The 16386-nt window shown below is 34.8% G+C and overlaps 2 protein-coding genes and 1 non-coding gene across 3 annotated transcripts; 1 reads left to right on the top strand and 2 right to left on the bottom strand.

Annotated features, from left to right (window-relative positions):
• Window positions 1–1781: 1781 nt before the first annotated feature.
• Window positions 1782–10550, bottom strand: LOC123667783. Its single transcript, XM_045601622.1, has 7 exons — window positions 10494–10550; window positions 9611–9773; window positions 8293–8404; window positions 7688–7865; window positions 2474–2634; window positions 2350–2362; window positions 1782–1976 (listed from the first exon to the last, which is right to left on the bottom strand). The coding sequence occupies exons 1-7, from the start codon at window positions 10548–10550 to the stop codon at window positions 1782–1784; spliced, it is 879 nt and encodes a 292-aa protein (XP_045457578.1).
• On the top strand, window positions 3795–5706 carry LOC123667984 (differentially expressed in FDCP 8 homolog). Its single transcript, XM_045601808.1, has one exon. It carries the CDS (start codon window positions 4048–4050, stop codon window positions 5371–5373), a length of 1326 nt encoding a protein of 441 aa, XP_045457764.1. The 5' UTR covers window positions 3795–4047; the 3' UTR covers window positions 5374–5706.
• A 3046-nt stretch (window positions 10551–13596) lies between the features above and the next one.
• LOC123668021 lies at window positions 13597–13671 on the bottom strand. Its single transcript, XR_006745513.1, has one exon. It is a non-coding gene; the product is annotated as a U6atac minor spliceosomal RNA (small nuclear RNA).
• Window positions 13672–16386: the final 2715 nt, after the last annotated feature.

Raw genomic sequence — 16386 nt, 5'->3', positions numbered from 1 at the left:
TAACTAACGTATGACCTAACGATTTAACATAAATTCACTAAATTATTTTAATATTGGTAAACATTATTTTTAAAGCTTATTTAAAACTTACTTATTAATTTATTTAGAATATAGGTATCGTCTTAGTGAATTTTACCTAGCTTTAGACTATTATACTTACTCTAAAAATATTATTTTAAAACGTTGCAAAATGTATTAGTTTATTCTCACTTTATCAGAATTTAAATAAATCACAGTTACTGAACACGAATCAAAAAATTGCAATGACTACCAAATTATATTAACTCATTCAATTTTATTTACGTTACTGAGGGCCGGTTTCACAATTTGTGAATAAAGTTTATCCAAAATAACTTACAATGATACTAAAAGCACAATAACTTCAATAATAAACTACGGCTATTCGATTTAATTTTTCAAATAGAAATATCTCATAAAACAGTGGGATTCGATCGATTCGATTCGATTCGATTTCATTACATTACTTTAATGAGAGTTAACGGCAACTCGTAAAACAGGCCTAGAGATCGAAGTTATGAATTTATTACAAACGCGTAGCAACATATGAAGTCATGAAATTTTTTCATAGGTAATTTTTTCACTGAAAGCAGTCCACCTGGGGACATACCTCAACCTTACAGAAAGAAGATCACAGCTAAATAATACTGCATAAAAGCAGTGTTATGTTCCTGTGGCGAATAAAACAGCCAGAGTTTCTAGTGATGTTCTGTGTTTGGGTGTTTGTTACTAAGATAGAGTTGGCAAGGCATTTATGATGCTTCTGGCGTAGCTTGCGCTCTTAGGCTTAGGCTTTTTAACTTTTTAAATTATATTCTGTAAAACGTTACCGTCGCAGTTTCAACGTAGTATTTTTAATCATCAATAGAAAAAAAAAACGAATCGTCTAAATAATATTCATGTTATAGCTATCACAAAATAGGCCGTATCTAATTTTATAACGCGTCTCTTGCCATTGAATGAGTTAATATCTGTGAATACTAAAGCATTTCATCTTTCTTTGTATATTCAATAACTTATAATTAGTAAAATAACATCACAGCAATTTATATTTATATATTATTAATATTAAAAAGTTCTGTGTAGTTGCCTCTAACATCTATAACATTACCTACTTTGTACCGTTATGGTCAAAAGTGCAGCAAGCAATTCCTTACAATTCCTTAAACTTACTTTCTACTAAGCGTAGTGAAAAGCGAACAATAAACAAAGGCTAAGAACTGAGTTTGAATGGAAATGATATCAAATTCTCAGTCTTTCTATCTGAGATCATAGTTGCATTGATATAGTCATATACATATTACAAACACATATTGCGGTGCCCTTTCTATTTTTCTGCTCTAAAATATCGCCTTTTCGACTTATTATAATATTAATACATGTCAGCAATTAATTAATGCTGATTGCACTATGTCTTCATTTTCAATGACATTAATAAGTTATAATAATTCTTGCATAATTTTGAACTCATTACGCTATCACGAAAGTGACCATCTTGCCAGAATCAAGGCAATATCAACCCTGGTATGTTATTACTTGAATTCTTAGACTTAGGGCACTATTGGGCTATGTTAAGGGCCTATTTCATCTTAATTAAAGTACGACTAATTTTAGATTCACAATTTCAAATTGAAATATGTAATAAATATAGTGAAATTCTTTGGTGCAAAAGAATATAAATCACAAATTTTTATCCGTTGGATACCATCAATTGTACGGCGAAAAAGGCCCTAAGTCTAGTTCAGGGTAAACGAACGTTCCATTTATTGTATAGTGCAAGAAAAAGGATGGTACAGAAGAATATTAAACATAGCAGACGTGCTCGCTGCCACTTCCATTTGCAACTGTTTATCCGTGTCTTCCTCTTCCAAAATCTCCTGTTCTGGCTCCTCTTCTTGCTGATCGTCCAACAGAAGATCAGTTGATGTATTATCATTGTCAGGAGGATTTATGAAAACCTGAAATCCACAGAAAGCATAAATTTACTTTTTACATCAAAAAATATGAGACTAGTGAAACGGGACTTCACATATTCCGATTAAATTTTAAAATAATTTATAACAGTTATGGCTGTATATCAAAATGCCACATAAAATGATTTCGCTCGTTGTTGGATTTCAATTTTATACAGGTACCTACAACAAACATTGTAATAATATCCTTCTCCTAAATGGAGAAAGAGTATGTCCAGTAGTGGGGTGTAACGACAGCCTGAATCAATCAGTAAATCGAATATTGTTAAATAAAAAAGAAATAGTGACGAAATTATTTATTCTGTCACCGTATATCTTTTGTAGTTAGTACACAGCTCGTTTCGTATATTGGTAATACCAATTTTATACACCTATTCCTTGAACATCAATCACAGTCAATCAAAAAACATCACCTATACTCAATTTTATCATAACCGTCCTATTTTTTTTTTTTTTTTGTGATCGCAGAGGAACCCATTTACGGGTAATATATAAGACGTTTAAAATATTTTTTGTTAGAAATTTCCCTTACATCATCATCGAGCTCATCGACAGTCTGGTTGAGGGCTTGCTGACTGTACACGCAGTAATCATTGTCTGAACTGTACTCGTCGCTCTCTTCATCACATTCGAAGTAACTACCCTGAAAGAAAAAAAAACTTAACTAGCATACGCTTACTCTCGACCACGCACTGACATTCATGGGTACATGCACGTACGCATGAATTCACGCACATACACACGCATACGCGGGTATGTGCACACTTTTACACATAATACACAAAACTGTTTCGATTCTTTGTATAAATTAGTCGTCTAAAGTTAATACACGCACATACTGAGTTAAATAGGTAATGTTCAATTTATGAAGAGATATTACAACATCGTAATGAATATTTTTTCTTTTAAAAAAGTAATTTATTCTTAAATAATAGATATATGCTTATTTAGCGATTTATTCTGATATTAACAATACTATTTCATACTCTACAGTTGATTGTAATTACTTTCTAATAAAATGGCATTATTTGAAACAAAAAAGGATTAGAAGAAATATAATATTAGAAAATTAGAACCTTATATAGATACTAGCTGACCCTGCAAACGTTTTTTTGCCATATATGTTATTAAGCCCCTTAACCCCCCCCCCCCCATAACTTTGGGGTATGAAAACTAGATGTTGGCCGATTCTCAGACCTACCCGATATGTACACGAAATTTCATAACAATCGGTCTAACCGTTTCAGAGAAGAATTTTGTAACTAACATTGTGACACGAGAATTTTATATATAAAATTACTGCTCCTTACTACTTGTTTAATTGGTTATAGGTTTAATAAACAATAAACATTACAAGGTCAATTTACTTCAATTAGTGCAATAATATGTATTTTAGAATCAAGATGAAGTAATAATTAAGGTCAAATAAATGTGTTTTGAGGTCAACGATTAATATATATGGCAACTGGATTAAAATGCTTCTGAACAGTTGTAACTTCTTGATGTTGTACCACAATTCTAAAACAAATATAAACTGCATGGTAAAGTGCAACGTTAATAACGTTATGTCTCCGGCCTCCGCATTGCAAATATCACGATATCTTTAGAATAAAAAAGATTATTATACTATTAATGTTTAACGCTTTAACTTTTATTAGATCTTCACGTTTTTTTCTTAAGTAAAGTGTTGGTATTTTAAGTTTATTATGTTACATTTCCAAATATCGTAAAAGTCGATAAGAAGTCCTTTGTGTGTGTGAACGGAACGTTACCACAACCAACCTAACATAAAAATCATTACGGAAACTTCAAACAAACTCGACATGTGTCAAATGTACGTAAACTAATAATGTGTTTTGTTATTACTTAATTTCATTACTCATCATTTATTTTGACTATAACAAAGGAAACTATGTATGAGTACAACGCAATATAAACTATACAAGTTGAGGTAAAACAATGTTGTATATATGATTATAAATCCGTTTTAAACAAATCGTGCAACGATAATGTGATATTGAGATTACAATAATTGGTAAACGCGTACTTTGGAACCATGGCCGCTGCCCTTGCAAACGATTCTCCCAGATATCGCAATAGTTTAATCTGCTGCAGCCCTAGAAGTGTTGAAGTTACGTCAAGATCTTCGTCATCTACGTCGGGATGCGTGTCTGCAGACGAAAGTTTCGACTCGAGCTACATTCCCAAATCCATAGCTAACAAAAAACTCAAAATTCACAGTACAGCGACTAGAGAGGAAATAGAAAAGGCGATAAACCAATGTAAGGATCTAGTTTTAAACAGTCCTCAGTGTTCAGATGAGCGTAAATGGTTAGTGCGTTATTTAGTTGAACTACGTTTAAGATTAGAAGATCTCAAGGAAAATGACGGTCAACAGAGGCCCAGAGTCGCGATAAAGGGCCATCATTTTGAGCAGCAAACTAGTACTAGTAACAGGAAACAATACTGTGATCACTGTAGCGGAGTTATATGGAGTATCGTACAAAGTTCGTATGTGTGTACCGACTGTGGCTATGTATGTCACTTTAAGTGTGTTGACGACGTATGCAGAGTGTGTGCGCATGTTGTTATGACTGAGCGGGGTCAATTCGAAATGAGTATATGCCCTGAAAAAGGATTGGCATCGCAAGACTACAAATGTGCAGAGTGTAGCACAGCTCTTACATTTAAAGATACATGGAACGAACCCCGTCTCTGCGATTACACAGGGATGTATTTCTGTGCCACGTGCCATTGGAACGACCAGTCCGCCATTCCCGCCAGAGTCGTACATAACTGGGATTGGGATAAGAGATACATATCAAGAATAGCGTACCAAATGCTCAACTTATCCTGGTCTCGACCGTATATTGACGTTGAAAGTATTAACTCGAGGCTGTTTAATTTCATAGCTGAATTAGAATGGGTCCATAAAATGCGCAAGGACCTTGAATGGATGAGACGATACTTATGTGCCTGTACCGAGGGATCAAATCTTCTGTCTCCGTTATTTATTCAACTCGGAGATGTTAATAAGAAGTACAGTATGGCTCATTTACAAGCAATAAACGATGGAAGTCTGGAAACTCAATTAACGGAGTTAACAGAAATATGCCGAGCGCATATAACCAAGTGCCAATTATGTTCAGGAAAGGGTTATCTGTGTGAAGTCTGCGGCAACAATGAGATCCTCTATCCGTTCGACAGTGGAGCAATATTGTGCGACAAATGTAACTCAATGTACCACAGGGGTTGCTGGCTGAGGAAAGGACAGACATGCTTAAAATGCGTACGCTTAGATCAAAGAAAGAAGGAGACAGTACAGACTTCTGACGATGTTGACACACATTTAGAATATGATATCGATAAATTTGTTGAATAATTTCTACTTTGTTTTACTGATTTGTATATTTTCATCATAAATATTTCTAACATATTATATTGTAAATAATTAGTAAGCTTAAGTGATTATTTGACCAACTTTGTTGGAAACAACTTTTTTATATAGCTTGAATTTGGCTGAAGCATAAATTATACAGTCTCGACTGACATAAGAGATGTTAAAATTTAAATTTAAAAAAAATCATTGCCTCGGTGCTGTCACAATGTTTTCAATAAATAAGCTTTAACATGAATAACGCTAGATTTTCTCCAATATTAATAATAAAAATTGTTGTTTATTTTGGCTGATTATTAATAAAATAGAAGATCATGACTATTTCTTTTATTTTTTTAACAATTTATTTCTATTATTATTATATGCGTGCTGTGTGGCTACGGCACTAAAGAATTTAGCCACCCCCTCTCTTCCCGTGGGTGTCGTAAGAGGCGACTAAGGGATAACAAGGTTCCACAACCATCTTGGAACTTAAGAAGCCGACCGATGGGGGGATAACCATCAAACTGCTGGCTTTGAAATACACGGGCCGAAGACGGGCAGCAGCGTCTTTGGTGCGACAAAGCCAGTACTGCGGTCACCAACCCGCCTGCCCAGCGTGGTGACTATGGGCAAAACACATGAGTTCACGTTATTTTTTGACGTAAACTTGTGGAGGCCTATGTCCAGCAGTAGACTGTATAGGCTGTAATGATGATTATTATATGCTGTTTATTGTACACTAGACGAGAAATAACAACTACAAAAGGCAGCCTTATCGCTTAGAGCAATTTCTTTCAGGCAACCTTTGGAAAGATGATAATGCTGATCTCAAATCAATATAGATCTTACATTTTAATATCAGTTTTAACTTAAGTATCTAAAAACTAAGGTAGGGCACAACAAAAAAAAACCTGCTCAAGCTCGACAATCAACGTATTTGTATTACATAAACGCAGTTTAACCTCGCGTTTTGTTTAACTCTGATTTCTTAGTAACAAGCAATCGCACTAGATGTCGCTAAGGCGGTATGTATAAAAATGAATATGATTCGCTACTCGCTAGATTGGATTATCCCAGGACCTATTCTATTACACCTTTATTTTGCTTATTTTAAAATAAAAAAATATTTGAAATTAAAAAAAATCCCTACAAATATGACCCCTAAAAAACCCATCCCACTTTTTCCCCCTAAATTTGGGGGAAAACCTCTAAGTTGACATCATTTTCCATGACCTCTAGCGCATCAGCCATTTGGAATGATCGCTGCACCAACATAATATAAATCAAAATCAAAAACAGCTTTATTTAAATAGGCTCCAAGAGCACTTTCGAATCGTCATTTTACAAATTAAAACTTTAAAAATAAATTATTATATTTGTAGAAGAATTTATATTTTGAACTAGCTGACCCGGCGAACTTCGTATCGCCTAACACAAACTTTATCGTATGGTATTAAAGTTCAAATTGACTTTTAAGTATTATCACAAATCTTTTGTATGGGAGTATAGAAAAGTGTTGTTTTTAGACTTTTTCAGGAAATTTAAGTTTTTTTTTTTGAATTTTTCTCTCCGTAAGAACCATCCTGGTACTTCAAGGAATATTTTAAAAAAAGAATTAGCGAAATCGGTCCAACCGTTCTCGAGTTTTGCGCTTAGCAACACATTCAGCGACTCATTTTTATATTATAGATGTATATTTTGTGTACTTAACTATTTAAATAAATTAAAAATGCATTTTTACAGTTTTTTTTTTACTATATTAATTCCATTGACATTCCGTTTTAATAGTTTTAATTATATTTATTACCTAACCGACTTAGAAATAAGGAGAAGCTTCTCAATTCAGTTGTATCGATTTTAATTCTTCGCAGCTTCATGTGTTCCCCATTTAATTTTGACTGAGATCCGACGCCACGTTGGCGCAACGGTCTATGGATTGTGCCTGTTGCGCTGGCGGTTGCGGGTTCGATCCCCGCACATGACAAACATTTGTATTGGCCATACAGGTGTTTGCCATGGTCGGAGTGTTTGTGCAGACCTTGTGGGTCTCCCTACCGTGCCTCGGAGAGCACGTTCAGCCGTCGTCGGTCCCGGTTGTTATCATAGGGATATATATAGTAGGGAATGTGTATTGCACTATGAGCACATAAACAAACAATTATTATATTTCTCTTAATCTTGAACATTAAAAAATATAAAAAAAAAATATTCATAAAAAAAAGATATTTAAATCCTACAAAGTCTGAGTTGATTTTAATTACCATTCAAATAATTCAATATTACCAACCGAACATACCTAAAATTAAATGTAACTCACCTGACAGTCCAGACACCTGCAAGACTCCCTGTAGGTACAGTCGGTGAACGCTGACTCAAAATGCTGTAAATAATGTACTTGATCCGACTCGATGTTACGTTTACGAGATGAGCGAGCGAAAGATGTCAAAAAGTTGAAGAGAGAGAGTCGGCAAGAAGGATTCGATTTTGATTCTTCTCTGAAAGAATAGTTTATTTAATTGAGATTTAGCTATCTCAAGAGAAGGGATTGGTATACCTACTACCAAATCCTGGGTCTTTCCGTCTTATTATATATTTATTTTGTTAAATATAATTGTCAAAATCCACTGAATTTTACATTTTACGCGATTTTATGCAGAATCAAATATCGAGATAATATGGACCTAATTTGTGTAATTTTTATATTTGCATATGTATAATTAAATTGTAATTTAGATAGGTAAGTACGTACCTACTTATACCTTGTTTTATATCAAAATCAAAAATTAATTTACCCAAATAGGCATCGAAGGCTCTTTCGAATCGTCATTGTACAAATTAAAATTTTTAATATATATTTTTATCATAGGTAGACGAAATTTATTTATTTAAACATTAATGACTTAATTATCCTAAATAACTTACTCCTGGTCCATAATATTAAGAATCGTAGGCTTTTCATCGTAGAGCAGTGTCTCACTGGAGTGGCGTTTCGTTCGACGCTTAACGCAGCTCACGGGCTGGGTATCCTGTACAGCTACAAAAAGTAATTAAAAAACTTTTTTATTTATTTCATCATTACAGCCTATACAGTCCACTGCTGGACATAGGCCTCCACAAGTTTACGCCAAAAATAACGTGAACTCATTTGTTTTGCCCATAGTCACCACGCTGGGCCGGCGGGTTGGTGACCTCAGTACTGGCTTTGTCGTATCGAAGACGCTGCTGCCCGTCTTCGGCCTGTGTATTTCAAAGCCAGCAGTTGAATGGTTATCCCGCCACCGGTCGGCTTTTTAAGTTCCAAGGTGGTAGCGGAACTGTGTTATCCCTTAGTCGCCTCTTACGACACCCACGGGAAGAGAGGGGGTGGCTATATTCTTTAGTACCGTAGCCACACAGTACATTAGTTTATTTATTTAAGCTCTATTTACTGATCAATACAAGAATGAGGAGACTATCATATTTATATTTTGCTTTAACACTATGGTGGCACAAAGCAGTACGATCCGCTTAATTTCAAGCAGTTTTCATAGCCTATGTCAGTATCATCCGTCACCAGGACTCTCCCTGAGCTCGTTCTATCGGACCCCCGCTGCAAATACACTGCATCCACAAGATTTCTAGCTATATCTTACTCTCTACAGTAACACAACGATAGTTGCAAACAGTACTTATTATTAGGTTGTGATATAATGCAAAATTAAAAATAAATCGCATTGTAAATACATGTATATCACATACGAAAATTAATAAAACGTAAAGGTGCTAGAGAAGAACATTATGATATTCAAAATATTTCTCGACAAAAAAAATATAAAATGTAAGAATCTGTTTATCTGTTACTGGTAAAGACTATGCTATATCTGACGTATGGAAACATAACTGATGGAATCATTATGATATATTTTCCTTTTTTTTACCATCAAATTACTTTATCTGCCAGATATTTCTATAAGTAACTAAAGAATAATAAAACTGTAGTTTATTAGTTGAGACGAAACCTTCCTTAGAGCGTGCTTTACTTCTTGCTGATAAATTATATCAGTAAATTATATACCAGATAAACTTAACGGCAACCTATTAAACCGGACCCTAAAGAGTTTTTATTATAGTAAGGACTTATCCTAGGATTCCTTAGAATCGCGTTGACATCTATTAATGAATCTTATCAACAACTTATGTAAAAGATAAAATTGATCAGCAAAACCTCTAAGCTGGCTCTAAAAGTATTTAATTCAAATACCAGTATTATCGGAATAATTCCAATTAATCGTTTCCGGGTTGTAGTTCGCGTCTAAATCGCGTTTATTATTAGGCCACATCTCTCCAACTGACTGGTCTTGATAAATTGTCTCTGTCGAAGTATTCCCGTTTTCTGCGTCATAATTATTCGGCTGTTCCAGAACCTACGACAAAAGATTGTAAAAAAGTCACGATAAATGTATAATGATGTTACTATAGTGATAAGTAGAAAGAGGCAGCAAGTTCTCTCGCGACCATATTGCTGCAAAGTATCCGAAACGTCGGGCATGTAAACAATCTAATACGCTTCAGCCTGTAATATCCAACTACTGGGCATAGGCCTCTTTCTTCACGTAGGAGAAGGATCAGAGCTTAATCCACCACGCTGCTCCAATGCGGGTTGGTGGATATATTCCCTACTATGAGTAACGATCGCTATCAGGTGTACATGATAACAACCGGGACCGACGGCTTAACGTGCTCTCCGAGGCACGGTGGGGAGACCCACTAGGACTGCACAAACACCCAGACCACGGCAAACACCTGTATGGCCAATACAAATGTTTGACATGTGCGGGGATCGAACCCGCAACCGCCAGCGCAACAGGTACAACAATCTAATAAACCACGGTAAAATCCGAAAAATTTGTTTCGTTATAATAATTCAATTGGTGGCTGCCTGGTTTCTCCAATGTAAGGTTGGCAGATAAATTTGCTACCACGAGTTGTTATGACTAACAAGTCACCTAAAAAAAAACTAACACTGATGGCTTTATGTGTTGGCATTTCCAGATTATTTCTATTAAAAAAACACTTTGATATCAATACAAATATAAATTTTAACAATATACACATTATAACAACAGACACAAAATAAATGATACCTCGTAGTGCGCGCGACTTCCTAAGAAGAAAACTGCTCCATTGCTGCTTGTAGCCATTGTCGTTACTAAAAAGAAAATTACAATTATAAATTATAATCCATTTCATTCGAGTCTCCAGTTAATTATTAGTAATTTACTTTATAAGAAATGATGATAGGATAATATTTTTAACCGACAATTACACTATACCTAGCTGAGCTAGGGCACAGCAGGAAATGTCCTACTCAAAATTTGGAGCAGCCCGACTGGGGAAGTACCTCGACCTTATTGAAGATCACAGCTAAATAACACTGCTTTCAAGCGATGTTGTGTTCCTATGGTAAGTAAGGTAACCGGAGCTCCTAGGTCCCCCCCCCCTTATAGTGTAGGGTTGGCAACCCAGCCTGCGATGCTTTTAACGACGTAGTTGTATAAAACAAAACCGCCTTCGAATGGAGGAGGTTCTCAATTCGACTGTTTTTTTTAAATGTCTGCCAGGTCAGAATAATTGTTACTGGGTGGGTGGTCCGAGAGAAGACCGATTCGATGGTTCTTTTTTTTAACCGACTTCCAAAAAAGGAGGAGGTTCTCAATTCGACTGTATTTTTTTTTTTTTTTTTTAATGTATGTTACATCAGAACTTTTGACCAGGTAGACCGATTTCGACAAATTTTGTTTTAATCGAAAGGTGGTGTGTGCCAATTGGTCCCATTTAAATTTATTTGAGATCTAACAACTACTTTTCGAGTTATATCTAATAATGCGTTTTTACTTGACGCTTCTTTCGTCGACCTACGTTGTATTATACCACATAACTTTCTACTGGATGTACCGATTTTGATAATTCTTTTTTTGTTGGAAAGGGGATATCCCTAGTTTGGTACCATGATAAGGAAACTAGGATCTGATGATGGGATCCCAGAGAAATCGAGGGAAACTCTTGAAAATCCGCAATAACTTTTTACTGAGTGTATCGATTTTGATAATTTTTACTTTAATCGAAAGCTGATGTTTATCATGTGGTCGCATATAAATTTTATCGAGATCTGATAACTACTTTTTGAGTAATCTCTGATAATGCGTAGTTACTTGACTATTTTTTCGTCGATCTACGTTGTATTACTTTTCGATGTAATTGAAGTCGGTTTTTTTTTCGTTTGCGAGCAAACACAATTATAATCGATAGGTGACGCTCGCCATGTGGTCCAATTATGATTTTATCGAGATCTGACACAAGTACTTTTCGAGTCGTATCTAATAATGCGTTTTTGTAGTTATTAATCCTTAATAACACTTATATACTCGACTATTTATTCGTCTACCTACGTTGCATTGCTTATCGATTTAATTGAAGTCTGTTTTGTCGTTTGCGAAAACACATTATTAATGCTTTTTTCCAATTTTCGATTTCATTTGGTCAAGTTGTATTGGTGACTTACGCGGTCTAGTGCCCACTGCTTTGCTTAAGCAACTCTAATAATAATAACGATAATATTAATAATTTTAATTTGCATTTAGAATGACAAACATTATAGGTACAATATTGTTAACATATATACATAGTAAACAATAAGACATGCAAAAATTTACAAAGTATAGGAAAGAGTAGTTTATACGATTACTATAACAATTCTCTCCCATAAAATAGCTAAAAAGCTAATTTCTCATATAGTTGGTAGGTACTTAAAAATGTGTAGAGTCCGATGGTGTAGACTTGTAGAGAAAGGTCACTTCCGTAAGTAAACGTAAGAGTGCATGCTTCCACTTATAGATTTAAAATTAAGATGCAAAATATTCTTCAGAGATTAATAAATAAGAAAGCCCACAAATTTGTATAAATTAAAACAATTTGCTGTTAATTATATAAATATTAGATAAAAAATGTAGGTATACTTATATCAAAATAGTAGATCAATTTGTACCAACCTTATATTTTTAATTCCGTATTTTATTTCGATTATATAAATTCTAATACAGGTACCAACTTTAGATTGCCTGCTATATTTACCCTTATCTTTCAATATCAGAAGAAAATGAAGAAAATGGAACGAAATACAGTTAAAGTTATTCCAAATTCCATTAAAATAAAAACAAAAATTATTGCTGTTTAAATATTAAACGAAGAAAAACAAAGATGTGAAATAAATAATCTAAATAACCTTACTGAATTTTTGACGTTGTTAGATCCTGCGCACTATTATTATTATGGGGTTGCTAAGAAAAAAATAAGGGTGTAAAACTTTCCCTTCACAATTACTGATTGACAATGCCATTTCGATGGCTCCTAAGTATACTGAGTCAACTCTACTTTTAATAACTTTATTTTTTTGTTACATATGTAGATAGGAAATGAAGTAAATGTCATTAATATCTTAAAAAATGAAATTATCAAAAGTTGTTAGTTGACTCAGTATACTTAGGAGCCACCGATTTCATCATTCCTTTTATTATTATTATTTTTTGTTGAGGTTTACTAATATGTGTAGAATAATATAATAAAAGTAATATATTAGAATTAGAATATATTAATATCATAATCTACTGATAAATAATAATAATAATAATCATCATCATCATTTCAGCCTATTGCAGTCTACTGCTGGACATAGGCCTCAACGCGCCAAAAATGGCATGAACTCATGTGTCACGTGGGTGTCGTAAGAGGCGACTAAGAGATAAAATATAGTTCCACTACCACCTTAGAATTTATAAAGCCGACCGATGGTGGGATAACCATCCAACTACTGATTTTGAAATAGACAGGCTGAAGACGGGCAGCAGCGTCTTCGGTGCGACAAAGCCAGCCCTGCGGTCACCAACCCGCCTGTCCAGCGTGGTGACTATGGGCAACACACATGAGTTCACTAAAAAATAATACAAATTATTAATTGGGTTCTTAGATGACCTTGTTTTTTTTTATACAAATAGGTCGGCAAACGAGATGAACACCAGAACGCCGCAAGCGCGTTACCAACTCTACCCCTAATTCCCCATCTGAAGGAGCTTTGGTCACCTTACTCACCACAGGAACACAGCACTGTTTAAAAGCAGTATCATTTAGCTGTTTCAAAACTTTTGATATTGCCTTAAAACTGCCAACCCCTTTCAGATTGCACGGAGTTAGATAATAAGTATATTTAAGTTCCATTGTCCATCCTTATCAAGGAGAGTGCTAACCGACTCTCCTTTAAACTTCTATTCGTTATCGTCAGAAAAACTTTTTTTAAAAGTGTAAAATTTATATATGGCGGTACGAACACACGGACACTTGGTCCTTACATAAAATATTGAGACATCTCCAATTTTATATATCGTTATTAAACATCTAAGAAGCGATGGTTTTGACGATAACTTTGTATTGGATGCGTGTCTAAATAGCATTGTTAACAAACTAATTTTGTAAGAAAGTCATATTTTTGTTTCCTATATTTTTTATTTAATAATTTAATTTGATTGAGGGTAGAGTCGGCAACGCGCTTGCGATACTTTTGGTGTTATTATTTTTATAATAATAAATAATATTAATAAAAAATAAATATCTACACAATACACACACGGTCGTGTTCCTAAAGTAAGCAACTTAATGCTTGTGTTATAGGTAACAGCCGACTGGTAGAGCTACAATTTTTTTCAATAAACATACTTATAAATAATACATGTATAAATATATAAATAAATATTTATATTACACCCAGACTCGAGGTAGGAATCGACCCCACAACCCAGCAGCAAAGCAGAAAACAGTAGTGTAGGATCACTACAAACTGTGCCAACGGGCTAGTCAAAAAATTGTTACGCGAACGCGCTGTTAGTTGTATAAATAAAAAGGCTGAAAAGCTAAAAAAAGGAGTCAAATCTACCACGTTGGGACTGTGAGCAGTCAACGAGTCCAAGTATTCGTCATTCTACGGCGTCTTGGTACAGAGTACATTTTCTAGCGATTAAATCTAGTTGACAGAATGGCAAATCTTGAAGTTGGGTCTTATGTCATTGATACAAGGTTTAATTTTGTGTGCTACGCATTTTAGTGTAGTGGTTGCGTGTACCACCGTACCTCGTGGTAACGGACCCCTCGGCGAGGTGAGCGAAATTATTGCTTTTATGCAACGCGACGGAGAAAACTTCGATAGCGCGATTCAGAATTACAGTGTATTTTTGGACAGAGATATTTGCATTTGTTTACTTTGCAAAAATTTAATTTCAAAAATAGAATGTCATCGGACTGTGTCATATACAGTTTTAAATTTGACGGTAGTTTGAAAATCACGTGTCATTTTGAATGACAAATTCGTAATATTAGTTAGAAAAAAATAAAATTATTTCACTAGGGAAAATAATTGGAGCAAATTCTCCAGACTACTCTACTGTAGACAATAAAATACAGTAGATAAATCAAATGAAGTCAGAAAAATATTTAGAGCCATTCTTTGTTATTAAGATTACATCTCTACTCTACGATCAGTAATAACTGGATCACCATTAGTAAAATAGCTTGTAAATCATAAAAAAATCGTATACCACTTTTTAAATTATCTGAACCTAAAAAATAAATATATATCTTATAATATATTTATATCGACTGCTTAAATATGAAATGGGGATTGATATAATATAGTTTCCAACTACAGCTACTAATTATTGGATGCTATATTTTTGTAATGGCTAAAGACTTATCAAAATGGGTTAATTAGTCTTAGAGTGTATGTATAAAATGTTATCAAAGATTTTACGCGTTTCAATTTTAAAGTTTTGTTATATTATGCAGAGTCTATTCACTCAATGCTCTATATTAAGAGGGAGGAGTGGAAATCAGGTTTCTTGGCGGCTAAGAAGTTATAATGCACTACATGCTGTTGCCATACGAAAATGCACTTATTGTTTATTGTAAATACAGTCCAGTTTGGAAAAATATAGCTGTAATACTTATATTTATGTCTTCAAGAATTTATTTTTAAACTCACTCCACATTGTTTTTTCATTACATATGACTTGAAAATTATTCTGGTGTATTGGTACAAGTGAGGGGTTCGATTTTCGCTGAAGCAGACATTGGTACATGTAAAGTAGGCTGGTCATCTGTGTCGCAGGACCGATGGCCGTTGGAGCAGACGGGTCCTGGAGTGGAGACTGCGTCTTGGCAAACGCAGCGTGGGACGTCCTCCGGCCCGTTGGACCGACGATCTACGTAAGATTGCCGGTGTAGGCTGGATAAGGATTGCGGAAAACCGGGATGTCTGGTGCGAACTTGGGGAGGCCTATGTCCAGCAGTGCACTGTAATAGGATGAAGTGAGTGAGTGAGACATTGGTATCTCTACAAATTCTGTTTCAGGTCTCGATCCGGGAATATGTCTATGTGGCTAGGAGAGCAGCAAACAAGTTAGACAGTCTTAGTTGCTACCATAGATACCTGATCGCGATCGTTACTTTTAGTAGGGAACATATCCGCCAATCCGTCATTGAGCATCGTGGTGTATTAAGCTCCATATCTTCTGATACATGGAGAAATAAGCTTATATGTCCAGCAATGGGACAGGTCGAATTAATCGATATATTTTATCATAAAAAAAGTTTGAAATGCAAAGTCCACCGGGTCAGCTTGTAGCGTATAATGGTAAACGTCGTATGTGGCTAAATTTAATGCTTTTGACCTACTATTACACAGGGTAGATATATTATCCGCTTTAAGACTTCTGTAACGAGAACAGGCCCCCATTACCCAGCGGTATTCTTTTCTTAAAGAGCGGTAATGCATGTAGCCATTTAACATCACCCTTTCTGTTGGTTTACCCCCTACATCATCAGTACATAGTATAAAACAAAGTCGTTTTCTCTATCCCTATGTCCCTATGTAGGTATGCTTAAATCTTTAAAACTACGCAACGGATTTTTATGCTGTTTTTTTTAATAGATAGA

Source organism: Melitaea cinxia, chromosome 29 (genome assembly GCF_905220565.1).
Source record: "Melitaea cinxia chromosome 29, ilMelCinx1.1, whole genome shotgun sequence".
Taxonomy (NCBI): domain Eukaryota; kingdom Metazoa; phylum Arthropoda; class Insecta; order Lepidoptera; family Nymphalidae; genus Melitaea; species Melitaea cinxia.
Note: the sequence above shows the minus strand (reverse complement) of the source record. Positions and strands in the feature narration are given on the sequence as shown.